General features: G+C 49.6%; 1 protein-coding gene across 3 annotated transcripts; it reads right to left on the bottom strand.

Moving 5' to 3' along the window:
• Positions 1-1,489: 1,489 nt before the first annotated feature.
• Positions 1,490-27,314, bottom strand: ZNF385A (zinc finger protein 385A). Of its 3 annotated transcripts, none has more exons than XM_080939426.1 (8): positions 27,257-27,314; positions 20,510-20,646; positions 7,797-7,907; positions 5,752-5,914; positions 3,717-3,959; positions 3,213-3,382; positions 2,946-3,041; positions 1,490-2,810 (listed from the first exon to the last, which is right to left on the bottom strand). In XM_080939426.1, the coding sequence occupies exons 1-8, from the start codon at positions 27,264-27,266 to the stop codon at positions 2,580-2,582; spliced, it is 1,161 nt and encodes a 386-aa protein (XP_080795552.1). In that variant the 5' UTR covers positions 27,267-27,314; the 3' UTR covers positions 1,490-2,579. The 3 variants fall into 3 exon arrangements, with proteins under 3 accessions (XP_080795552.1, XP_080795550.1, XP_080795551.1); XM_080939424.1 differs by lacking the exon at positions 27,257-27,314 and adding an exon at positions 21,632-21,745; XM_080939425.1 differs by lacking the exon at positions 27,257-27,314 and adding an exon at positions 21,621-21,727.

The raw sequence follows: 27,314 nt of genomic DNA, 5'->3' as shown, positions 1-27,314 counted from the left end.
GATGTACCCAGGGAGGTACCCAGGGTTCATTCCCCAGCACCAAAAAGAAAGATAAGGAACATGTGAAGAAGAAGAAGTTTAGGGAGAGGAGTGAATGATATATCCCATTTTGAAACATCAAGTTTGGGACATATCAGTTTCCCAGTCTCTCCAACTCAATTCTTTTAGTCCCTCCTGTGCCATCTTCCCCACACCAGGCCAGCCATTGTTCTCCACCTACTCACTTTGTTTAGTTATTTTGTGTATGTTGGAGGAGTGGGGATGCCCATGGTATAGTGCAGATGGATAAGGTTGGGGAGCTGGGTTCTAAGGATCAAGGGCTAGGGACTTACCAAGTCGTCCATTCCTTCATTCTTTCCTCTACAGGAAAGTCCATGCCTTTACTCCCATCACTCAAAAGTATGGGTGTTTTGTTTGCATGTATATATGTCTCTGCATCAGGGGCTTGCCTGGTGTCCAGAGACACCAGAAGAGGGCTTCAGGTATCATGGGACTGGAATTACTTAATCACTCATTGGGTGCTGGGAATTGAATCTGGGTTCTCTGAAGAGCACTGGCTCTTAACTAGTTAGCCATTCCTCTAGCCCCAGTCTCCCCCTCCCCATTTTTATGAGCTGCAAACTAAAAACCCTACTTGCTGGGGCCCCACTTCAGTTGATAAACCTAGGGGCCCCTACTTCCCTCTCTCAACATCCTACCTTCCCTGCTTCTGTATTCTGCAAGACAGGGAAGTGGGGAGAGATGTGAGAAAGATGACCGGTCAAAGGACCAGCAAAGACTCTGAATTTGAGTCTGAGTTTGTTTTTTCTTGCCTGTTGTCCATTAGAGCTAGATGGCACGGGGTTGAGGGTTGTGTTCTTGAGACTATGCATTTGGACTGGATTCTGGGGTTGTGGGGGCACCCTTCAGGGCACCAAGTGCCTCAAGCTACAGGCCATCTGGGGCCTGATGAGAGAGTATTGTAGCAGATCTGCAGATGGTACAGCCTTGGTGGTCTTGTATATAGGAGGTCTCAAAGGAACCTTAAAAAGGCTCAAGCCTGCTTGTTGGATTTGTAGATCAGGAAAGATCTTCATACAGGACAATGTATGATCAAGAATAAGTATATGAGACCCATCTCTCCTTCCTCGGCCTGACCTGTTGGCATGGATTCCCAACAGACACAAAAGTCTGGGTCGTTTGGGTTTAGACCCTACACTAGACTTGAAACATTGAAAGGAAGACTTTTAGCGCCGCCTAGTGGAGTTTTAGGGAATTCTCAACAGCTTCAGCGATAGCCTGAGACAGGAAGTTGAAATGATTTCTTTCTAGCTAAGTTTATACGAGCTAGACAGGGACTGGAAGTTTCTGCTGGCTTTACACAGAATTCCCAATCTCATTTTTTTGGTCTCCCTCCTTAGGTGTCGGATTTCATCACCAAAAGACACATCTTCCGAGCAAATCGCTACGCAAACAGCAAGCAAAGACAGTCTGAATCCTGGGCGGGAGGGCAGAACAAATCTAGACTTTATTGTCAAGGAGAGAAAGAGGAAGGGGGTTTGCTACATTGTCAAGCAGAAAGAGTCCATGGGGAGGGGAGGGCCAGTGGGGGCCGGTCCCCATCCTGGGTCGGCGGCTGGAAGGACTGACCACACGGAAACCACAGAAGGGACGGGTTGGGGGGTCACGCCCCCGCCCGAGTTGTGCAGTGGAGGTGTCACGGGAGGGGGCAGCCATGAGGTCTAGGAACTGGAATGGGGAGGCTACAGACGGCAAATCCTGCGGAAAGGGATGGATCGGGGCGGGGGCGAGGCTTCTATTGCTTTTTGCTCACAGTTTTGCGGAAGGCGAGGCGGGGGTGGGCTTGGACTGAACACCCCTTGCCCCCCTTGGTACCTCTTGGGCGATGGGTGCTGGTGAAAAGAATGGAACCCGGACTGGGGAAGAAGAAGGCGAGGGAAGGATCTATGAGGGCATCTCCTTGGTCCCACCCAAGTGCCTGAGATGCCCCCAAGTGCTGCCCCCTGCGATGGGCCCGACTGGACCTGGGGCTGGGGCATGATGCGGGGCGGGCACAGTGAGGTTGCAGGCGGTAAAACCAAAGTGCTTACGAGGGACCCAGGATCCCGCCTGTTCCCCTCCTCCTGCGGAGGACGGGGTTGTTCACGGAAGCGCTTTAGTTTGGAGTAGGGGAGCCGGAGTCCCAGAGTCCGCTTATTGCCAAGAAAATCCATGTTCTCCCCCCGGGCCCCGACCATGGCTTGTGAACCCCGTTTTGTGCTAGGTTTGGAGAGGAAGGGTTGGATGGACATGGCTTTTGGGAGGGGGTGTCTCCGAGGGGGCTCGGGGTGAGACGGCCCCCCTCTTTTCTAGGGGAGAGGGAAGGGCAGGGGGCGGGGTTCCCTGAGATCTGGGGTGTTCCCCCCCTTCTGAAGCCCCCCTCCCCCGCTACCCCTCCCCTTTCCTGGAACCCCGTACCTCGGGGTGGGGGGAAGGAGAGACCATTCAGGGAGCGCCGGGAGGAGGGGCGGGCTGGGAGCCCGGAGACCTGGGTCCCGGCTGGAGGTGGGGGATTCAATGGGAGGGGTTCAGGGTTGAGGTCAGTAAGGGGAGAAGAGGATGGGTCCGTGCGCAGTTCGGATGGGTCCTGGGGCAGGGTGGAGTAGAGGGTGTGTGATCGGTGGTCCCTGCAGAAGAGGTGCAGCTGGAGCTGGGCGCAGGGACAACGGAGAGCCTGCTGCAGCAGCCATCACCGCAGCCACCGCTAGGGGGCTGGGGAGCAGGCCACCGGCCAGGGACTTGGGCAGCTCCTTCGAGAAAGTCAGCGTGCCCTGCAGCAGGCAGAAAGATGGGGACAGAGGTTGGGCCAGTAATCCAGCAACCCCAACCTCTGCCAGCTTGCCCAGATCCCTTTCAAGCTTTCCTGGGTCCTCCCATAGCCCATTTCCCAAGCATCCAGGCCTCACCGCCAGCTCTGCAGCGCCCCTAGGCTTCTTGTGCCGGCTCAGTAGAGGGTTGGGCTTCCCAGCCACGCCATCTCGGTGCCTCCTGCTGGAGATGTGCTGTGGTGCAGTGGGTAGTGGGCTGTGAGCTTTCAGCAAAGAGTAATCCCCAGAGGCAGGGCCATTGCTAATTCACTGGACCATACTTCCTTCTGAGTGGTCCTTACCCAAGTTCCCTTCCTTTCAGTGGGTCAAACTATTCAGATACCCTGGGATGGATGTAGGGCATACCTGTTTCAGCTGGACCTCCGAATTGACCTTGACATTGCAGATCTCACAGTGGAAGGTTCGGTCCTGGGCAGGAGCCTCTGGTTCCCCAGGAGTGGGAGGCCCCAACCGAGGGTAAGCTTTGATGGGTCCCAGCCCACTTCGGGCCTCCAAAATTGTCTTGTGCTTAGTACCTGGCCCACAGAGATAGGAGGTGAGGGCAATTAAAAAATTCTACAGGCCTAACAGGCCTCAAATGTCCACCTTCCCAGTTATAATGTGTAAAGAAATGAGGCAAGTGTGGGATTTATTTGGAGTCTTATGGGGGCCCTTCTAGCTCAAATGGGTCTGAGGGAAGGTGAAGGTGAATTAGGAAGCAAGAGGCTAAGGAACAGGAGAGATGTCTGGGAAAGAAGACACACTGGTAGGTCTTAGAGGACTCAGCAATGCTGGGAGACAGGGGAGTTAGGACGCAGAGTGGGGGTGAAAGTGAGCGGAGGACAGAAGACTTCTTAGGAGGACCCATACCTTTGTTATGTGCCTCAAGCTGGGACAGGGAGTTCACAGCCACCTTGCACAGTGCACAGTAGAGCAGACGCTTAGCCTTTTCCTCTTCTTCTTTGCTACCCCCAGGCAGGGAAGCTGGGACTGAAGTTCCCCCTTCACCCTTGGTTACACCCTGTCCAGACTCTGGAACACTGGGAGGAGATGGGGAGCCAGGCTGTTTCTCTGGGGATCCTGGGGCTGGACCCAGGCCATTCTCCATGGAAACTGTTGTGGGAGAAACATGGGGTCATCCCAAATGGCTCTTCATGCGGAGGTCCACTCCTATTTCCTTGAGAGTAAGGGCCCAGTCCCCACCCTGTTACAACATGCAAGTTCTCATGTCCTGGGCCACAGCCAAAGTCTTTGCAGCTGCCACTGGCTGGGTGTGTGATTGCAATGCCTGGCTCTCTCCCCCAAAGCTGAGGGTAGCCGAGGAAGGCTCTCTCTACCAGGCTACCTTTAGGGTAAAACAGGTACCCTGCTCAGCCAGGGGTAAAAGGCAGACATCAAGGATTCATCCCATCATAACCTGGAGTGGGGTGGGGTGGAGGCGGGGTAGCCTGGGCTTCCTGCCAGGACCATCCTTCCCAAAGTCTTGCCTGACCCTCAAGGAGGCACACAACAGAGCACCGGGAAGGTGCAGAATGAGGAGGAGGGAAAGTCAGGAGACGTAGATGTAAGCATAGCAGAGGGAAACAGAAATAAGAACCAAAGAGGGAAGAAGCAGGGATCCAGGCTGCTCTATAATTCATGGTTTGATTAAAGATGCACAGGCCCCAGGCCTTTGCACTGGGCTTTTGCTTCTGCAGGGGAAACTCTAGCACTCCCACTTTTGCTCCAACAGATGATCCAGTTTCCGGGTCACGGGGAGGGTTGTGGTGGGAGAAGGAGGTGGAAGAATTCTTAACCCCTGCAGGCATGTGCTTGTCCATCCTACGATCCATCCTTTGTGTCTTCTACTCATTTAACAACATCTTCCATCTTCATCTCAAGCCAGACATATATCCTCATCCCAAACTGGACAGGATGTCATAGCTTATAAAATAGGTGTGGGTACACGATCTACCCCATGTCCTCAGAAAGTGTGCAGGGACTAAATGAAGCATCTATAACAACAGTTGCTAAGAAATGTTAACTGTCACCAACTCTACCTGTCCTTATTTTATACTAGTGCTAATGAACTGAACCAAGATGATCAGGCTCAGAATCAGCCAGAGCACAATTAGAACTCAGGCCTGGCCCCAGATCTTGGAATGTCAGAGGGTGGTTCTGTGTGTCTGTTTGCCTGTGTGTGGTGTAGTTACAGTGGGGGGTTTCAAACTGCTGTTATAGAGACTTGTTTCTCATTATTTTTAGGGTGGGGCAAAAAAGACAAGCCAGACTGAGGAAATGAGGACAGGGGGATGTTAGGTCTCTCTGGAGTTGGCCATGACTGATATCTGATGTGGTAATCCCAGGGTGGGGGATGGCTGATAGTCTTCTGTCCCCATATCCTCTCAGTCCCAGTTCCTTGGAACTAGGGTTGAGGACTGCTATCAGCCATGAGGGGAAAGGAATTGCAGAATTGCTTTCTGTAAAGCAAAAAAAGAACTTAAAAAGATTTTTCTTTAAAAAAGTTTATCTTTCTTAACTTGGCTCTAAGTCCACAAGTCTACCCAAGATCATTTAGGGAATCTCTTGAGCACATGGTTCAGGGAAGCCTGGCTAGCACAGAGGGGCTTCATCTGGACCAAGTGGACGTCTCCCTGCTCCTGGGGATGCCTGCCAGGTGGCCTCACCCTAGCCCCTTGCTGAGTCACTGGGCAGTGGAGAGGACAGACAGTGGGGACTCTGTTGAGAAGAGCTGAGGCAGGGGTGGGTGGGGTGACAGGATGGAATTTTGACATCACTATGCTTGGCTCCAGGACTCACCTTGGGTGGGAATGGGGACTGAGGGAGAAGAGGAGCAGAGGGGGTGTTCTGGGAATCAGGAAAGACAGGGATCAGCTGAGAAGTGTGAGGGGGGATTCAGACACACCTGGACGAGGGGTTACACCATCCCCACTTGGAGGGGTGTTGCCTGCTGGAGCTGGATCTCCTGATTCCCGGACACTAGGTTCCCTGCCTCGGGTTTTGGCAGCTTCAATGCCTTTGACTCTTCGGGCATGGCGATTACCCTTGTAGTGCGCCTCAGCCTGGCTCTTCAAGAATGGAGGAAGAACACAGAGATCACCTTTCATCTACTACACCCCACAGAGCTCCTTCAGGTCTCAGGGTGGCCTCAGCAGGCTGCAGTGTAGAGCCCATGCTGACATGCCTGCTTATTGCTGTGGCTCAGATGGGTTTCTCAAGCTTTAGTCCCTGGGAATCTGGGCCCTGGCCTAGTCCAGTCTGTACTCCACCACCACACCCAGGACCTGGCTGATGACTCAGGCCCCCTGTCTAGTCTTGAGTAGAGGAAGGGGAGCTTCAAGCCTGTAAGAGAATGCTGAGCTGGGGGAGGTAGAACACAAAACTAATAGGCATCTTGGATCCCAGGTGTCTGAGTTCCTCTTTTGCCTGGGATCCTGCTCTGCTGTTTCACTGGCTCTGTCCTGATACTTCCCTAATCTAGGCCTAATTTTCCCTCAAGCCTCTCTCTGTGGACACCCAGGAGAACCCTGGACTCAAGCCCAGCTCTGGAGACAGGAGACAGCAGCAGAGACAGCTGTCCAAACAGAGAAACTTTATGGGGGAGGAAAAGGGAGGACACAAAAAAGGGGAGAGCTGTCTGTTATTGGCTTTCTACCCTTCCAGTCTTGTTCCCTCTACTACCAAGTGGAGTCAGCATTGGAAGAGAGGATGCCTGGAGTCTAAGCAACGAGGCCTGATGCTAGTTTTTGGTTCTGGCTCCACCTACCTACTACCTGCCCAAACCCTTCTCTCCCATTTGTGCCACCACTAAGAATGTATAATATTAGAGTCACAATGTCACCTAAACAGGGGTAAAAATGAAGGTGTGAATGGACCTGGAAACAAAATTGACAGGAGTAGAGCAGTGGTGTGCAGGGCCCTGCTGGATAGGATGCCTGTGCATGTGTATACATGTGCTGGGTAGAAAAACGAACATGTCTTCCCCCATCCCCCCAACAGAATAAGGCTCTGCTGTTTTTCTCCTAAAACTTTTAGAGCCTGCACCCCTACGAAGTCTGTACCTAAAAAGATATCCCAATGGAGCTCTAGAGGGAGAAAATCTGAGAGGCTTATACTCATGAGAAAAGTCTCAGACTTTCAATGTGATTTGGAGAGAGGTTAGAAAGGAGTAGAAAGAGAAGGAATGTGGGAGGTTGGGGTGAAGTGGGAAGAGCAGTTCAGTAGATGCCAAAGGGGAACTAGGTTCTGTAGAGAGCCAGTGAGGTCAAACTCAGCACCTACAGATGGAAGGTTAGAGCCCACACACCTTCCCTGACTCCTTGTTTCCAGGTACTCTGAGCAGGGAATGCTCTAGCCCCGAGGGAGAGAAGGGCCAGCCTTAGAGGATTTGTCTCCTTCCTGCCAGAACACACGGCAATATTCAAGCCTGGTGGCACAGGCTTGTAATAGCTACTTATAAGGCTGAGATATGTGGATTGAAAGTTCAAGACCTGTCCAGGCTATAGTAAGGTAGAGGCCAGCTTGGGGAATTTCTGAAGCCATGCCTCAAAATAAAAAAAATAGAAAAAGGAGCTGGAAACTGGGCTTTTATGGTAGTGCATGCAAATGAGTTCCTGGCCAGCCAGGGCTATGTAGAGAGACCCAGAGGCAGGCAGATAGATCCCTCAATGTGAGACTAGCTTGGTCTACAGACCGAGTTCCAAGACAGCCAGGACTGCACAAAAGAACCCAGCATCAAACAAACCAAAAAGCAAACAAAAGGCACAGCATACACTAGCCTCTCTCACCAGCCTTCCACCCATTCCTGCCACCTTCTTCCTAGGGTTCCCACTCTGTTTTCCCCCCAGTATTCCCTTAGTTACTGCCCCTCACTCAAAACCACCAGTACTTGCTCTCCCTCAAGGTCCCATGGGTGCCCACCCTGCTTGCCAGAAGGAAATGGCTTCTTACCTGAGAATTGAAGCGGATTTGACAGACATTACAGGAAATGACTGGCCGCTTGGTCTTGAGCAGAGGTCCTCCAAACGTGTGGGAGAGCACAGCCTTCTGTACAGGGTCCATCTGTGAATGTTGGGTAGGATGAGTTAGGAACTCCTGCACAAGTTCATCTGTCACCCCTATTTCCCTCCCCCCAATGCTCCCATTTCATAGGAAGTAGAAGTCCAAGGTCACATCATGAACAGCAGAGCTGCAAGTTGGACCTGGACCATTACTCAGATTTACCATACACCATGAAGGCTCAACTCTGTTTCTTTGGCCTATCTTTTACAGTGAGGCCAACCTGTCCAAAGCCACTGATAGGCAGTCCCAAAGCATCAGAGAAAGGTTCTAGGGCTCCTGAATCCTTCTGGCCCTATTCTGGGGTACAACTGTCTGTCAAGTGCAGCTTTTGGTCCCAAGAGACAGATTTTCCCAGTTTCCCATCTCTGGGCCCATCCTAACACATTTAGGTTCTAGGTCGCTGTAAGTCAGTAGCTTCTAACAGGAAACAGGAACCTGGGAGAGAATTGGTGGTTCTATTGAAGAATGGGGAGGAGGATGGGAATAACTGATATGGTCTGAGGGAACCCAGGACCTTCTGAACCTTCTCTTTACTATCAGCATTAGCAAGGCTTCACAGCAGAGCCATTGGACTTGGTGGGATTGGGAACCTTTCCTGCTTTACCCTGGATCAGAAGATGCCTTGCAGTCTCCTGTCAAGAGTACATATGAGCAGGGAAAAGGACAGGATTGTCTCTGAGGACTTCTGATATCAAGGAATACAGTTAAAAGGGCCAAAGGCACAGAAACAGCTATTCTGAGCAGTTCTGCCCCTATCCCAGGGAGGGGAGAGCCTGGAATGCAGCTGGGTTACAAAGACTAGGTATAGCTGGGATGTCTTAGAACAACTCAGGACTGAAACCTTATCCTCCAAAGGGAGGGGACTAAGACATGTTTGCTGGTGACTCAGTGGTCCTTAGCAACTCACTTGAATCTCTCTCTTTGCTTAGGTTTTAGGATTTTCCATGAGACAATATGAGGGATAGAGAACATGAATCTTTTTCCTGCTTCTCCCAGGCATCTCTCCAGCTGGTTGAAGTTTCTATTTATCAGGAATGGGGTTTCAGGGCCCCAGTGAACTGAGTGCTGACCTATGTTTGTCCCATTTTGGTAGGAGTGGATATTGGAACCATGACTGATAATCTGTGTGACAAGTGTCAGTCTCTTAGCCTGCCCTTGGCCAGAAGCAGCCCCTCCTAGTTAGTGGCTGTCTTCACCTCCCACAAACTTCTTGAAAGCCCCAATCACATATAGGGAAAAGTCAGAGTGGGGGTGGGGAGAGAGAGAGAGGGAGAGAGACAGAGAGAGCATACGTGTGTGTGTGTGTGTGTGTGTGTGTGTGTGTGTGTGTGCGTGCACGCTCATACACACGAGCATTAGACAGCCTTCCATCAGTGCGTGAATGGTTGATGTGAGAACGTGTGCCACATTCTGTGTGTATCATTTGAAGATCAACATTTCTTCATTGGGGGCTTTGCTGACACTGCGGATGGTCAGGTTGTGTAATCTTCAGCTGTGTGTTTATCTGTACAAATGTATGATATGTTTGGCAGAAAGTTGGAGGCAGGCTTTAAAACCAGAGAGGGGAGACAGATTGCTGTTCTCAGCTTCTAGCCTCCAGGCCTCAGTCCTTCTTTTTTCAGAGACATCCCCCACCTAATCCTGCCCCAGGGTTCTCGTGAGCCCTGGGCTTCCTCAAGCACTGGGTGGGGAATGGGAATTCCGCCCAAACAGAAACCTAATCTGGGCCAGGAAACCTAAGTCGCATAAAAACAGTAGGGAGAAAATAGGATGGAGAGGAGAAAGCAGTCCTGGTTCTGTCTGTACCATCACTCCCAGCCAATTCCCAGGAAGGACTAAGGCCAAGAATCCCAAGGATGAGTTGTGGACTGATTATTCCAGTCTCCATCCCCTAAAAGTCTAGGTTCCACCCAGATCCCTCCTCAGGAGTGAGCAGTTTGGGGAGTGGAACAAGAAATGGAGGGAGCCAAGCTAGCCTGCCCCACTCTTTCTTCTAGGGACTGGGGAGACAGCTGGTTGAAGGTGAAGGCTCAGGGCCCCATCCCCAAGTAGGTGGAATGTGAGCCATTGAGGTGCTCCTCTAGACCAAGGTCAGGAGGCCCCGGTGACCTAGATGAAGGCTCCCTAGGGAAAGGTGGAGGCTGGCATCTCTGAAGACCCATTTCATTTTAGAGACCCTTCCTTATGATACTGGCCTAGACACACCCTGGAAAACTCTCCAAAGCAGTCCCCTCCCACCTGCCCTCCAACAGTGGTGAAGGGGAAAGGCTCCCTGAAGCTGGGCGAAACGAATCAGGCAAGGAGGGAAGGGCAAGGAGGAGGGAAACCAGATCAGGAGCAGGAGGGGGCCTGTTATGATTAGGTTTCCTCTAGCTGCCCTTTATAGGATGGAACCCACTGCCCCTCGTTCAACCACCCATTTTCCTACCCCACCCACCCCTCAAAAGAAGGCGATGAGAGAAAGGGGTGGAATGGCAGGGATGGAAAGACCTGAGGAGCAGACAGGACTGACAAGGAAAAGAGGGAGCTGAGGGTGTCCAAAGAGCAGGTGGGAGTTGGTGGGGAAGGACTTCTGGGAAGAGGGCAAGGCAGGAGAAGAGAGGTCTGGGCAGCATGGTGATATAAAGGTAGGTATAGGACTGATGACAAGTCTGAGATTTGGGGGATTCCAAGGACCTGGGAAGCAGAGGCTAGCGTATCCAACAAGGTGGCAGTAGTGGGGGGGGCGCCAGTTGGGCTTCAGAGATCGGTGAGGGCCGCGCCGCGTGGGGGATGGGCGACAGCCGAGGACTGGGCGAGAGGAGAGGTGGCCGGCCCCGCAGGGCGGGCGGGGATGAGGTGGGGGGGCGCTGCGGCAGCCGCGGAGGCGGGGAGGGAAGGGCTGGTGGCTTACCCTGCGGGGGCCTGGTGGCCCTGGTTCCATGGCCCGGAGCGGCAGACCCAGGCGGGGGCCGAGCCTGGCCCGCCGGGCGGGCCGGAGACACGGCGCTCGTTGCCCGGGCGGCTCGGGGCTGTGAGGCCCGGCTGGTTGGGAGGAGGGGAGGCGGCGCCGGTCCGTCCGGAGCCCGCCCTGGAGGCGGGGCCGAGGGCGGTCCAGGAACGGGGGCGGGGACAGGGCACAGAAGAGGGAGGCTAGGGGGCTCCAGCAGAGAAAGCTAGGGACCGCGACCAGACACTGCTTCCAGGAAAGACCTTGTTCCGGTCTAGGGCCTCTTGGCCAAGCGGCAGGGGCATTGACCTGATGACCTCGGCCACCAGCACTTGGGTTCCTTCCTGGGTCCAGTGACCGCACCAGTCCTATGCATGATCGTGTTTGTCTAGCTCAGACATTGTCCTTTCTTTCACCCTTCTACCCTGATCCGCCATTCTCTGCTGACAACTTTTCCTATACAACGCTTTCCCAGCTTTCTCTATACACAATCTCTACTTGCTTTTAACAAGTCACTTCGCTCACATGGGTGGAAAGCCAACCCCGGTACCGAAGATTCTGGGCAAGTTCTCTGGTCAGTGGAGCCGAGGGCTGCCTGAGGCAGAAGAGACTTTAGAGTGGTGGACGTTGCCACTTAACCTCTTTTTACCTCTTCTGGGTTCTCCACCTGCCCCAGAACCAGGTTCCCAGAGCTACGCTTCGTGCACTTACTGCCCTCTGGTGGTTAAGTGGGGTAGTATCGAGAAGGCCAAAGATTTCCCTATGGCTAGGTCACTTCATTTTCCTTGGGCAAGGCCTCACTCAACCTCTGGGTCTCATAGTGCCCATCTACCCAGGGCAGTGACCAGAGAGATAAGTGAAGCTGGATACTGATAGGAGAAAAGCCAGCTTTGGGAGACAGATGGATGTCCAATGGCAAAGGCAAACAATGGACTGAGCGTGGGAAGAACGAGTAAAGATAATAATGCAAATGTCTGAGGGGCAGCAACTGCTCATGTAGGAGAGAAAGAGAGAGATACTAATCCACAGGGAGAAACTGCCATAATTCCACCACCACCACTTACTGTCGATTGAGCCCTTGGAATGTGCTAGCTCTGCACTGGGCTCTTTGCTTGGATTATCTAATTTAATCATCACAACTGCGATTTGAAGTAAGTACTATTATTATCTTTATAGAAGAAGGAACTGGGGGTTTAGAGAGGTTAGATGATTTGCTCAAGGTCATAAGCTAGTAAGTTGCCGGACCGGGATTTGAATTTAAACCTGAGCAGCCTGACTCCAAAGCCATGGACTTAGCAGCTGAACAAGACCTTCTGAGAGGCTGGTGTGCAGCATTTCTGCAGCCCTCATTGCTCTGCAGAATCTGAACTGTCATGCAACCAGATACTCTCTCTTGTCCTCTCCACCTCTACGGAGCAGCCCTACTTACCTCCCTAACACTTCCAGCTGCTGGCTCTGTTTCTTTGGCTAGAGCCTTCTCCTGTTCCCACCACCCAATTCAGCTTATTTCCCAAGGCCACGGTCTTGGTCATCCAACCGTCCTTTCTCTCCTTTCCCTTAAATAACAGCAATCAGGTGGCAAAGCTCTGACCGGACATTAACTCAGTGCTAGGCATTATGATTTTGTAATACAATTCACAGGGCCTGGTGAATTTGTACTATTATGTCCCTCTGCCCCCATGTTTGCTTGTTCCACAGTCTCACTAGGTAGCCCAATCTATCCTTGAACTTGTGATCTTCCTGCCTCAGCCTTTTAGGTGCTGTGATTACAGACCTGACCAATATTTATCCTATAGTTGGTAAATGTAAGGTTTGGGATGCTTAAATGATTTACTTGCCTACGTTTATAAAGCAAGCATTTTGCAGCCTCCGTTCACATTGTTGGTCAGATGCTGACAGTCATGCTGTCTGCCTCCCTGCAACACTCCCAGGTCTATTTATACTCACTCCTTCTGAGGTATCGGGGCCTGAACACATGGTCTCACACATTAGGACTCTACCACTGAGCTGCATTCCCAGGCTTCACTCTTTGTCAGTAGCAAAGTTTTACTTTAGTTCAGGCTGGCCCGGAAGGAACTCACCATGTATCCCAGGCTGTCTAGAAGTTCATGGTGAACCTCTTGTCTGGATGCTAAACTACCACACCTGGCTCCCAAACATATTTTGAGGCACTCTGTATATTTCACTTATAAAGGGTGTATGTGTGTGTGTGTGTATAGACGGCTCACTAGGTAAACATCTGCTGCCAAGTCTGATGACCTAAGTTCAATTCCCAGAACCTATGCAATAGAAGGAAGAAATCTCAGCGGACAGAAGGGGACTAATTCCCACAATCTTTTCTCTGATTCCCACATGCATGCTGTGGTATGTATGTACACATTTCCACCCCCACCCTCACAATAAATAAATAAAGTATAGGGCTGGAATGGTGGTGCAGGTTTTTAATCCCAGTACTCAGGAGGGAGAGGCAAATGGGTCTCTGTTTGAGGCTAGCTTGGTCTAGAGAGAGAGAGAGTTACAGACCAGTTAGGCCTATATAGAAAGGCCTGTCTAGATAAATAGATAGATGAATGGATGGATGGATGAATTGACAGACAGACAGATAGATAATATAATAAAAAGAAGTTCATGCTTGGAATCCCAGCACCCAGAAGCCTAAAGTATAAGAATCTTTGTGAGTTGGAGGCCAGCCTGGGCTACATAGTAAAAACTTGTCCCCAAAACCAAACCAAAACAAGAAAACTCTCCTAGTCTGGACAGGGTGGTTCAAATTACTTGGGAGGCAGAGACAAGAGGATCTCCACAAATTTGAGGTTAGCCTGATCTACAATACTAAGTTTCAGGCTAGCCACTAGCCAGAACTATATAGTGAGACACTGTCTCAAAAATCCAAAAATAGACGGGCAGTGGTGGCACATGCCCTTAATCCCAGCACTTGGAAGGCAGAAGCAGGCAGATCTCTATGAGTTCTGGGACAGCCAAAGATCTACAGAGAAACCTTGTCCCCTCATTTCCCCCAAAAAGCCAAAAATAAGGGGTGGCCAAAGAGACAACTTTGATGGTATGAGCAGTTGTTACCCAGTTCTGAAGACTTGGAACTCACCATGGAGAGAACCAATGTTCAGGAACTGCCCCCTTGCCTCCATCCACATGCTATAGATAATATATGCACATGTACACAATACTAATACACCTTAAAAACCAGCCAAATAAGCTTGATAAAACAAAAGTATTCAAAATACTAAAGGGTATGAGTTGACTCTCCAATGTTCTGAGTTCCAAGCTTGTGGGTTAAACTGATGGTATGCAGAAAATATTTGAAAAAAAATCATGGCTGTATTAAACATGTACAAATTTTTTAAAAAATATTTTTTATTACGTGTGTGTGTGTGTGTGTGTGTGTGTTAGACCTCTCATGTACACATTCATGCCACAGTGTGCTTGTGAGAGTCAGGACAACCTGTAAGAATCAGTTCTCTTTGACTATGAAGGTCTGAGAGACCAAACCCAAGCTCTCACACTTGGCAGCAAGCACCCTCACCCATGGAGCCATCTAGCCATCCCCAGTCTTGTATTCTCATGTCATTATCCCCTAAACAATACATTTCTAATGGGTACCAAAAATGACCAGAATCAATTCAAAGAATAGCAGATACGTGGGTTATTTATAAATATTGGGTTACTTTATACAAGGGACTTTACCATCCACAGGCTTGTCACTCTTGGGGTCCTGGATGCAGTGCTCATGAATGACAAGAGATGACAATATAATAAAATGTACATCTTTGTCTGGGGAGGTGGCTCAGCAGATGGAAGCACTGGCTGTCAGACTTAATAACCTAAGTTTGATCCCTATATCAGAGACTTTAGGTAGGAGAGAATCAACTCCTAATCCCTAATCTCTCTTCTAACCTCCACACTTGCACCTGCACCTACATACAGAAATAAAATAATAAATATTATTGATAACAATATTTTCAAATGAATATTTTCATCTGCATGTGTGTGTCTGTCTGTACACTATGTATGTGCCTGATATCCATGGAGGTCAGAAGAGGCAATCAAATTCCTTAGAACTGGAGTCATAAATTGTTGTGAGTTGAGAACCAAATGGGTCCTCTACAAGATCAATAACCGTTCTTAACTACTGAGCCATCTCCCCATCCTTGAATAACTAAATGTATAAAAAGCAAAACCAAAAAACTGCCTCAGAGCCAAGTGAGGTATCTTTAATCTCAGTGCTAGTGAAGCAGAGGTGGGTAGATCGCTGTGAATTCTAGGGCAGCCAGGGCTATGAAGTCAGACCTTGTCTTAAACAAACAAAACAAAAACAAAAAAACCAACCAACCACCAACCAAACCAAAAAAAAAAAAAAAAAAAAAAAAAACAAAAAACCGGACCCTACCTCTCAGGCTAGAGAGCTGATTCAGTTAATTAAGAATATGTGCTGCTCTGTGCTATAGGATCCAAGGTCTGATCCCAGTAACTACATGAAGTGGCTCACAACAGCTTGTAATTTCAGTTCCAAGAGGATCTGACACATCTGCATTCCCAAGGCACCTGCACTCAACTGTACAAGCTTATACATGTATAAACATATTCTCAAATAGTAAAAACCAATCTTAAAAACATGTCTCTGTTCCTAACTGCAATTTCTCTTTCAACCACCAAGGGGCATCATTTGCAATTTATCGGGTATCCATCCTGTTGACATTCCAGAACTCACATACAATCATGCTCCCTCTTTTAGTTTTATAAACAGTACCTGGTATTTTATACCTTGCTCTTTTCTTTTTTTAAATTACATTTTAATTTCTATGTGTGTGTGTGTGTGTGTGTGTGTGTGTGTGTGTGTGTGTGCAGGAATAAGTTCTTCCTTCCATCATGTGGGTCCCTGGAGTAGAACTCAGGTCTTGGGCTGGAGAGATGGCTCAATGGTTAAGAGCACTGACTGCCCTTCCAAAGGTCCTGAGTTCAAATTCCAGCAACCACATGGTGGCTCACGACCATCTGTAATGCAATCTGATACCCTCTTCTGGTGTGTCTGAAGACAGCTACAGTGTACTTAAAATAAATAAATAAATAAATAAATAAATAAATAAGTAAATCCTAAAATAAAAAAAGAAAAGAACTCAGGTCTTCAGGCTTTATGGAAAGCATCTTACCCGCTGAGCTACCTTCCCCCCCCCCCCCCATTGCCCCTTCAATTTTGTTCAAAAGTCTCATTCTGTAGACCAAGCTGGCCTTGAACTTGTAATCCTTCCACCTTAGTTTTTTGTTTTTTTGTTTTTTAATTTGGCTCCAGTCCTATGCCTCAGCTTCTAGGACAGCTGACATTGCAGGCCAGTGCTACCAGGCCTAGCTTTAAGTTTTTAATTTTCCTGTATTATCACATGGGGATATGTGCACATATGGTGTGCATATGATGGAATTACTTGTGGAATTACTTCTTCCATTTCTGTTGGTTTTAGGGATCAAACTCGGGTCACCAGGTTTGCATGGCATGTACCTTAGACCTATTAAGCCATCTCAGCAGTTTTTTTTGATTGTCTTGCTAGGTAGCTCTGGTGTGCCTGGAACATCCTTCCTACTTCTGTCTCTTGAGTTCTACAGTTACAGGTGTAATTACCATGCCCAACTCTTTTATTATTAATAATTTTTCTCTTTAATGTTAATCCTGAGGATTGAACCAAGGACTTTATGCATCATAGGCAAAAGCTGACGTCTGAGGCAGCTGGAGAGATGCTTTAGTGGTTGAGTACCAGATACTCTACCAAAGAACACATCACCTGAGTTCCATTCCTAGAACCCACATGAGGTAAGCTCCAGGTCAGCCAGGGTTACACACAAAAACCCTGCCTCAAAAAACCAACCTGTGGCCGGAGAGATGGTTCAGCAGTTAAGAGCACTGACTGCTCTTCCAGAGGTCCTGAGTTCAATTCCCAGCAACCACATGGTGGCTCACAACCATCTGTAATGGGATCTTGGTGCCCTCTTCTGGTGTGTCTAAAGATATTGACAGTGTACTCATATACATTAAATAAATAATATTAAAAAAAAAACAAAACAAAACCAAAAACAACCAACCTGGGGGCTGGAAAGATGGCTTAGTGGTTAAGAGCACTGGTTACTCTTCCAGAGGTTTTGAGTTCAGTTTCCAGCAATCACATTTGTAATGAGATCTGATGTTCTCTTCTGCTGTGTCTGAAGACAGCTAGAGTGTACTCATATAAGTAAAATAAATAAATATTCAACCAAACCAAACCAAACAAAACAGAACCTCAACAAACAAAACCAACAAAAATTGTTTTTAAAGAGTTCTACTTCTGAGCTACAGCCTCAGCTTGCCCTGCTCAGGGCTTTGACTAGCTCCACTAGAAGCAGTGGCCCCATGGAACTATGGGAGTCAGAAATTCCAGTGTAGGGACATCAAAATGGCTGAGTGAATGAAAGTGATTGCCATCAACCCCTAACACCTTGAGTTCAAGCCCCAAACCCACAATGGAAAGAGAGAACTGCCTCCCAACCTTGTTCTCTGACCTTCTCACACATTGGCACAATAATATTGCCCCATACAGACACTATAAGTAAATACAATAAAGAGAAAGACTTCCTCCCCCAATTAAAAAAAAGAATGCTTATATATAATTTAAATACTTGAGAGTACATGAAAATGCTGGCAAAAAAAAAAAAAAAAAGAAGAAGAAAAAGAAAAAGAAAAAGAAAAAGAGTGAAAGAAACCCTAGGCTATAGTTGGATGGGATAGCAGGCATATGCCTGTAAGCCCGACCTTACAAAGGCAGAGGCAAAACCCAGAGAAACAAACAATACAAGAAACAAAACATATTTACACGAGTGGACTAAAGATGAGTCTCAGATGAGTCATTTAACCTCTTTGTTTCTTCTATAGATGGGGACAATTCCTGGGCTGTGGAGCCTGAGACTATGGTAGATAGAGGACAGCATTTCCTGCCCTTCAGTTAATCACACCAGGTCACATGCACTTTCCCAAATGATTCTTTTTAGCTATAGTTCATGTGATTTGATTCAATCTGATATGATCCTTCTTCATTTTATTTTATTCTGCTTTATTTTATGTGTATGAATTGTTTTCGTAGAGGTTTTTTTTTTTTTTTTGAGACAGGGTCTCTTTATGTAGCTGTGATTATCCTAGAACTGACTATGCCTACCAGGCTGGCTTCGAACTCACAGAGATCCACCTGTCTCTGCTTCCCAGTTGTTGGGATTAAAGGTATGTGCTGTCAAACCAGGTTTTGTATCAAGTATGTTGTCTGCATGTTTGTATGTGCCCCACATGCATGCCTGGTGTCCTCTGAAGCCATTAGAAGGTACCAGATCTCCTGGGACTGGAGTTACAGAAGGTTATAAGCTGCCATGAGGATTCTGGGAATCAAATTGAGGTCCTCTGAAGGGCATCAGAATGAGCTCTCTCTCCAGCTCTTCTCTAAGGCCGCTTTTACAACTCTGAATATTCTGTGGGTTGTGACACATATCTGAAATTCTAGTACATGGGGGGCTTAGACAGGAGAATCCCCAAGAGTTTGGAACCAGACTTGGCCACACAGTAAGACCTTATTTTGAAAACAAAACAAAGCAATACAAAATAAAAATTACTAATGATTCTTCACACCAAAAACTAAAACAAACAAAAAGGTCCTTGTCTCAGCTAGATTAAGTCTTTTTCTTCTGCTTTTTGCCCTGCTTAACTCCAGTTGGGTCTTTAGGTCCCCATACATCCAGCAGATTCATCTTGATATCCCTTGTGCTCCCATGTAAACTAGATGCTTTCAACAGGGCTCTTCATCAGGGTTATAGTTAACTTGCTATTATTCCTGATAAAACATGGGCTCCCTACCAGCAGTGACCAACTGACTTCTATGCCTCAACACTGGGTACAGTTATGAGCATATGGTATGTGTTCAGTTCTTTATTATTATTATTATTAAATTGCTTTATTTATTTTTGACAGTGCTGGGAACTGAATGTAGGGCTTCACTCATGCTAGGCAAGTTATTTACCACTGAGCTGTCTTTCAAGCCCCTTCACCCACTTTGTTTTTTTTTTTTTGAGACAAGGTCTCATGAATCCTAGGCCTGAAACTTGTTATGTGACTGAAAGTAAAACTCCTGATCTTTTTGCCTCTGCCTTGTGTGTGCTGATATCACATCCTTGTTAGTGTTTCTGTGACAATAGTTATAACCTTTCTTCTGCTTTGATGCATACATGCCTATCTCCTGATATAAGTTCGCTGAGGATAAGCTGTCTTCTGTTTACCCCACTGTTAGCACGGGTCTAGGTCATTGCTATTTTTACAGTCAGTGCTAGGTTCCCTCATCTGTAAAATGAAGCTAATGTCACCAGCCTCCCCAAAGGATGCTGCAAAAGTTGAGATGTGACGACAAACCCTCTGTGAGAGTCAGAGTACATTGCAAAGGCTGCCTTAGGTTTCTAGGAGGCATTTGGAGGTTGCAGCTATGAGCTGCTGACCTCTCTTTCTCTCTCTCTCTGGACAAGGGGGGATCAAGTATACCAGGCTGAGGATGACCTTGAACTTCTGATCCCCGATCTTGACCTCCTGAGTGTTGGAGCTAAGAGTGTGCTCCGCCTCACCTCATTTATGCAGCATGTTTGAATTACAAACCCAGGGATCAAACCCAGGGCTTGTTTGAATTACATCGTAGGCTCATACGATGTCAACCAACATCTATCAGTTACTAAATGCTTCTGAGCCTCAGCTTCTGACCCTATTTGTCAAACAGAAATACCAGTGTCTACCTTGCTAGGCTGTCTCCGTCAGGGGTGGTTTCAGGCCTCCCAGAGGCCTGAGCCCTGGACTTATGATTAGCTCACCCTCTTCCTCTTCTCCCCAGTCTTACTGCCCATTTAGGCTTGTAAGACCAGACAACCTCCTCCAGGTTTGTCCCCTTTACTGGCTACCACCCTCATCTTCCTGAATCACAAGTCTTATCAAGGCACTCCCCCAACCTTGTTTCCTTTCCTTTTAAATATAGAAGACCTCACCATCCTTCCAACAACGAACTGGTTCTACCCACCCAGTTGTGTACTCTGGAAGGCTGGAGATGGTTAAAAAAAAAAAAAAAAAAAGAAGAGGCAGAGTAACTCTGACGATCAGTTTGACCCCCAGGGCCCACATAACACTGCCCCCCACACTTGTACAGTGGCATGTGTGTTGCATGTACCAGAACACAAGCTCTCTCTCTCTCTCTCTCTCTCTCTCTCTCTCTCTCTCTCTCACACACACACACACACACACAGGCACATGCATACAAAAGAAAACACTCACAGCCATGCTTCTTGCCCCTTGGCTCTTTCCAAACCCAGCATCCTCAGCTCTTTGACTTCCTACAGCACTACCACTTAGGCCTCCTTATTCTCTGGATGGCTGAGCACTTCACTGAGGGGAACAGAGTAGTGTCTGGGTGGCAGACAGAACTCAGCACACACACTGTTTTCATCGCAAGTAACTATAGCATCAGAAAGCCAGCAATGCTTGGCTGTATGCAGTGACTAGACATGAGGAACACAGGGTCACAGGAAGTGAGAACGAGTTAGGCCGAGAAGGAACACACAGGGGTAGACTGGGAGTGAGGGTGTTCATAGGCGTGGGGCAAGGGAGAGAGACAATACTCACTGTGCTGTAGTTGCTGAAGAGGCCCAGGGTTGGGGCTGGCTCCAGTGGGAAGGGCAGGATCTGCTTAAGGTCCATTGGGGGCTGCATGATGGGGGGCTGCCGGAGCAGAGGGAGAGGCCCAGCCCGGCTCAGGCTGCCTGAAGGGCAGAGAAAACATTCTGTGGGGTAGAAAAACTGAGCTTGGGAACCCCACCCAAGTACACGATGCTACTTGCTGAGGCTTTCAGAAGTGTGCGTCCAGAGTGTACATATGTGCTCCCCTGGCTGCTGCTGCTCAAGGAACAGATCCACTGTGGGCCTAGGGACACAGGCTGGTCTTCCATTGGGGGTGGTTTTCACTTCCCCCTTCTGCATCCTCCTTCCCCAAGCCCTTCAGGCTTTTTGCAGACCCAAGAAAGGCCTAGACCTCTTCTGCAGACAGTCTATCACTGGATCTACTCTGAATTCCAGGCTTCTTCCTCTGGTCTGGAGTTCTTTGTGTGTCTGGAGGTTTGTCATATCCCCAGATTAGAGTCAAGTGGGTGACTTATCCCACTGTCCAGAAGGGGACACCGAAGCCTGGATTCAGAGGAGGCTGCTGCATCTGGCTCCCTAAGTCACAATGCTGTTCCTGAAAAATAGTTGCCACCTCTGGGTGCCATTTGCTCTGAATCTTCTGTAGCCCCCCTCGGTTCTACCAGACCTCATTGTCTCACCGGGCAGGCTCAGTTCCAGCTTTGCAAGAGGAACCATGGCCACCGCCTCTATGAGAGGAGGGCCTGCATGTGACCCCAAGGGGAAATGAAAGTCCAGCCAGCCATTCAGTACCACCCCAGAAGTCTTCTCCTCCCCCTGGAGTCCTGGAGGAAGCTCTACCAGGTTCCAGAGGACCCAGCTTGAAGGTACTCAGGACCCTCAGGGTTTCCGCTGGCCCAAGTTCCTTCTGAAGCGGTTATAGTCAATCAGTTGGGCAATTCCTGCTGCCCTCTACAACTCCAGCACCCTCTGCCAGCTGCAGGGGTTTCTGAAACAAAGGCCAGACCAAGAGACTGCCTGCCTGGCCCTAAACCTCCCTTGACCTTCTTAGTGTAATGGGTCCCCAGGATCCTTTCTTGTCCCTCCATTGACTCACCCCTGTCATACCTTCTGTAGCTGGCACTTGCTGCCCCCAGGCAGTGGCCTGGCCCTGGCCCCCTAGGGGCCTGGGCCTGACAGCGTCCCCTTCCCTTGGTTCTGCCCTCTGCCCCCTTCCTTTACCATCCCCCTCCCCCAGCCCAGTGAGTAGAATCAGCCAATCAGAGTCCTGGAAAAGTGGGGCAGAGGGGAGGGCGGGGGAGCAGGGATTAGGGGAATCTGAGGAGAGAGGGAGGGGGTGGGGAGGGCTCAGGCACAGCTGGGGGTGGAGAATGAGGTCCAGAAAGGTCTGGAGGGGTCTGTTTCTTTCACCCAATGCCAACATTGGAGGCCAGTGTGCCTGAGGCAGACAGGGGTTAAGGCTGCTGGGAGCTTGGTTTCTAAATTCTAAGGCCTGAAGGAGAGGCTAGGATGTTTGCCTTTGGCCTTTGAACTGTTGGGCGTCTGAATGCCTGTGTTACCTTCATATTTAGGATGGTGTGTGTGTGGGGGGGCAGAGACAGAGAGAGACAAGACAGAAGGACAGAGAGACAGAATACGTGGGAAAGTGGCAGAGGCAGGAATAGGTGACTAGAAATGGAACAGGCACAGAAGAGGAAGGATTGGAGAGTGGGAAGGGAGTTTAAAACCTGACAGGCAAGATGAAGACCTAGGTGAGGACAGGAAGACCCTCGGGCAGAGACCATAAGGTGAGAAAGATGAAGACAGGGACAGACACACTGATCATCTCTTCCTTCTGGTCTGTCCTCTTGGGCCTCTCCTCTGTGCCCCACCCTTTCTCACTGCCTGGCACACCAGGGCAACCTTAACGAGGCTCAGGAATGGTGAGAGAAACCCGAGTGCTCGAAGTGTCTGTCCCATGCTCCCACTCCCAGCAGCTGGTTCAGGGCTGGCACATCCACACTATGGCTTGGCTCCTTGACCTTGTCCCTGGCTGTCAACTCTCTAGGATCCCACTCCCAAATCCATTTTAGAGGAGGGAGATGAGTTCCAGAAAAAGCCACAGAGAAACATTCGAAGAACTGCTATGTGACAGGCAATGAGCCGGAGTCTTATCTGATGTAAGCTTGGAGATGGGGCAGTCTGGGAGATGGCTTCGAGTCAGTGAAGTAGCCAGTGTTATTTCTTCCACTCAGCATGTAAGGAGACTGGGACTCAGAGAGGTTAAAAAACTTGGCTGATGCCACACAGCCTTGGGTATCCAGGGCTGAGAATCAAATCAAGATCTGTCGCACTCTAGCAAATTCTTCCTCTGCTACATTGCTCCCAGAGGGCTCTCATTTAACGCTGAATCGGAGGGCTGAGCACAGGCTCGCATCTGGTTTAAGCAGAGAATGGGGAAAGCAATTCCTTGCTTTTCCTGGGTGTGGAGTCCTCATTTAGCTTTACAGGAGGTGAGATGGAGGAGAACAGACAGAAGCCACTCAGCTCCCTGGAACTGATGTGGAACAGGGTCTGGGTGAGAAGTGAGGTGGGATAAAGGCGTGAGATGAGGGCAGAGTGAGGGAAGCGGGGAAGTGGGCAACTGCTGAAAGGCTGTCCCCGGATTCTCATGGCTCCTCCACTCTGAAATCTGAGGTGGGAGAGGAGCAGATAGCATCTTAAGAATTGGGTGAGCAGAAACCAGGCTCTTCAGAGCTGAGGTTGAAGCTCAGTGGTGGAGCACTTGCCTATCCCATGGAAGGCTTTACTGCCCTCCCGCTCCAAGGAAGCTCCAGGTTTCTTGGTTTGAAACCGCAGGCTCACCTACTGTTTTCTGAGAAAAATAGTTGTCATTTTCTGAAGCTTACTGTTCTCTGTCTCGTCTCTGTCTCTGTCCTATTGTCCTGGCACTCACTACGTCACTATGCAGACCAGGCTGACCTTAAACTCACAGAGATCTGCTTGCCTCTGTCTCCACAGTCCTGGGAGGTGTACACTACCAAAATTGGCAAAATTTTAAAGAAGCTTTAATTATTTTTATGTGTATGAGTGTTTTGCTTACAGGTATAAAAATGTACCCTGTGTGTACCTGGTACCCCCAGAGGCCAGGAGAGGGAGCTGGATCCCCTGGAACTGGAATTAAGGGTTGGTTGTAAGCTGCAATGTAGGTATTGAAACCCAACTCAAGTCTTCTGCTGGAGCAGCAAGTGCTGTTAACTGCTGAGCCACTTCTCCAGCTTCCTGAGGCTTATTCATTGACAGGACTTTATATAAACAATCTCCCATGAGACGGTTTCACTGTGCACTAACTGGGTGAGTAGCTGGTTTTTCTGACTGGCTCAGTCTCATTTCTCATCTGTCAAACCAGTACAACAGTACCTGCCTCCCAGAGTTGATGACGGGATTGAATGAGTCTGTGTAAAGTGCTGGCATGACACAGTGAGCACTCAATAAATGTTTGCTGAATAAATGAATTCTTTTATGATAAATGACAGCTGGTTTGGATGACGGGTGTTACTAGACCAAGGTCACACAGCTAGTGGGGAACTTGAATGTGTCTCATTCCAGAGTAAGGTTTTCAAGCATCATGCTTCTAAGGGTAGACTGGATAAGGGAGACAGGAAAAGAGGAAGGGTTGGGAAAGAAGGAGTAAGTCCAAGGCTTTTGTCAGTGGGAGGTGAGGGCTGCAGCAAGGTAGTAGGAAGAGAAGGTTAGGTGGGGTTGGGAGGAGTTAGGGTCTGGCTAGGGCAGGCTACTCTAGAGGGAAGCTCATTAGAGTAATTACCTCCAGCAGACAGAGCCCCACCCTCAATCCCTAGGGGATCATTAACCCGTTCTATTCAAGACAGTTTCCAAGGGTGAGCTTGCAGTCTCTTGGTCTGAATCCACCTGTCCATCTCTAAAGCTTGTTCAGCCCTGGGTACTTTTTGCATTCAGTATCCCACAGTTAAGCCATATCCAGCTTCCTGCATCTTAGCAAGAGCTGCTTTTTTCCCCGTCCTCCCCTAAAAGACGTGGCTAGGTCCTGTGCCATGGCCCCTGGGCTTTCTTAGGTGGGCTGGGCAGGCTTGAAGTAGAGAATAGGAACAGCTTGGGTGAGTCTGCTCTGGGAGTGGCTCATCTGGGTAGGGCGGGAGCAGGGAAGGTTTTAGGGTAGGGCTGTGAGTTAGTGACTATCTCACTGGTATGAGACAGAAATCATGGTGACAGGGACCTCATGAGGCTAAGAGGGGAACCATCTTCTGAGGCAAAAAAGAGGCAGATTTCATCTTTAACCACCTGTTTTCCTTCAGGCATTTTAGCTTTTTCCTCAGAAATGGTCAAAATTAGGGTTAGGGTAGTGGGGTGGGGGGAGGCTTGAACTTTTGCTTCTTATCCTTTGGGTCAAGTCCAGTGAATCTGTCCCCTCTGCCTCAGTTCCTTCATCCTGGCAGAAGGCAGGCAAAAGGCTGGAAAGGCTTTGAAGTCAAAGATGAAAGAGACAAGGGGGTGATTGTGCACAACTCAAACTACCAGCCCTAATAACCTCAGGGTATATGTGGGTGGGGGTGGGGCTTTGAGGGAGGTGGTGCCTAGGATAGGAGGGGCCTATTGCAGAGATTTAGGAAATCTTCCCCACCCGAACGGAAGAGCCCTCTCTCCCTCTCCAGGCATTTTCCCCTCACTAAACCAGGGACTTAGTTGCAAAGTATGATGGCAGCCCAGGGAATCTGAACTCAGAACTACTGTCTGGAACCTTGAGGCCCTGATTCGCCTGTGTGCTTTAATTTTGTTTTGAGATGAGTTCTCACTCTGTAGCCACTCTGGCCATGAACTCATTCTTTAGCTTCAACTCCCAAAAACCTTCTCCCTCAACCTGCTGGGATCATAGGCATGAGCCACCACATTCAGCTGAACTGAGTACGGCCATCTTAGGGTTCCTCCAGTGCTGCCTTGTAGAGGACTCAGTGACCTTAGCATTCAGACCCGAACACCTTAGTATGATTCTGAAGGTGAGTCTTGAGTCCTGGCAGGCAGTTTCCTCCCTCTTTTCCTTCTTAAGAGGGTTGGGATTTAAGGGGTTGGGGGGAGCTAAGCTGAATGGGGCACCAGTAGGTTCCCACCCCTCTGTGGACTTGGCAATTGGAGGGAGTTAATTACCGTGTCCTCCAAAGAGATGGTTGGGGCCAGTTGGTAGCAGGGTCCAATGTCAGAGAATTTGGATTCAGTCTTCTGGTGGCTGGGTGTTGGCAGGGGTCTTCCAGGTCTGACACCTAGTTTTTTGGGACTAGGGCAAACAAGGCTTAGCCTGGCATGTTCTGGGCAAGCATGCTATAGCTTCTACAGGCAGAATGTGGAGCCTGTGTGTTAGGGTCCTGAGTCTAAACTGTGTTGGGGGGTGTCTCCTGGAGTTAGAAGGCCGACCACCTACTAGAGACAGCCTTGGGGTAGAGGGAGGTGACAGACACCCACAACTTCGTTCTCTCATTCATTTAAATAGCTATGATGGTTGGCCAGCTGGAGGGAGGCAAGGCATAAAAGTCGTGAGAGAGGCTGAGACCACACAACAGCTAGATGGAGGAAGGAGGGTAGAGTGGAGCAGGGGACTAGTGAGGATATACAGTTAATGGAAAGAAGAAAACAACAGGCAGAGTCTTGGGAGAGGGATGAAGACAAGGGATAGAGTTCAGCCTTTGGGCATTAGCACAGAGCCACGTATCCTCAGTGGGGGCAGGGAGACCACAGGTGTCTGAGAGTGGTAGGGGGCTTCACAATAAACAAGGCCCTGGAACCGGCCTAGCCAGGGTGGAGGGCAGAGGTCATAACAGGCCCTGCACTGCTGTGGCAGCAGGGTTGTGGGCAGGGGCTGCTGCGGGAGTCCTGAGTACAGCTAGGCCCTCTCCTCCCCCATCCCTGGGGCTCCCTTCTCGATGTAGGTCATGAAGATGGGGTGGCCAAGGCTGAACGGGCTGGCTCTCAGAGCCCAGCGGGACTACCCTTCCCCCACTCTGACTTTCCTTCTCTCCTTGGTCTCCTGTAACCCTCGACCCACGGCTGGGGTGGAAAGAAAGAAGGAAGAGAGGAAGAAGGGCCCAGGCAGCCGGCTCAGGGAGAGAGGGGCAGGTCCCAGCGTGTCGGGGCAGGATGGCTGCGGAGACAGGATCTAAGCCGCAAAAGCCCGGGATGGACAGTTTCCCACCCGCTCTTTTACCCAGCCCCCTTATCTTCACCCGTCAGGTTCCCACCTCCCACCGCACTCACCTCGAAGCTACACCCTGTATCTTCTTCCTCCGCCCCCCACTTCCTCCTTTCCCTCTTATCCTGGGCCCAGAAGGCTGTCGGAGTGGCTAAGCCAAGGGTGGGGGAAGGCGCTGGGGGTGACGGGTCAGAACCTTTACCGCAACTCTACAAGGCCAGACCAGCCCCCTCCCACAGTCTCTCCTACACTGTCTTACAATATTCATGAGCCTCATGAATACGCAATGTTCTCATTATGGGGCGGGGGTCTCACTCTCTCGGTCTTCCTCTTGCCCCTCCCTATGTTACTAGGAGAAGCCGCAGCTAGGGGAAGAGAGGAAGAGGGGCTCCCAGATGTGCAGCCAGATGAAGGGGGAGGGGGAATGAGTGGCAGACCGGCGGCCGCAGTCACCGCGGTGCCGAGGTGAGGGGGGGTTGATGACCCAGTGAGAAGGAACCAGGTACCCGGAGCCCAGAGTCGTGGAGACCACTCACCGAGAATCATGCTGGGGACCCTGGCTCCCGGGGTTCCGCGTCGTTCTGTCCCGGGGGC

The sequence above is a fragment of the Micromys minutus genome, assembly GCF_963924665.1.
Source record: "Micromys minutus genome assembly, chromosome: 27".
In the NCBI taxonomy this organism is placed as follows: domain Eukaryota; kingdom Metazoa; phylum Chordata; class Mammalia; order Rodentia; family Muridae; genus Micromys; species Micromys minutus.
This window is presented reverse-complemented; position numbering and strand designations above follow the sequence as displayed.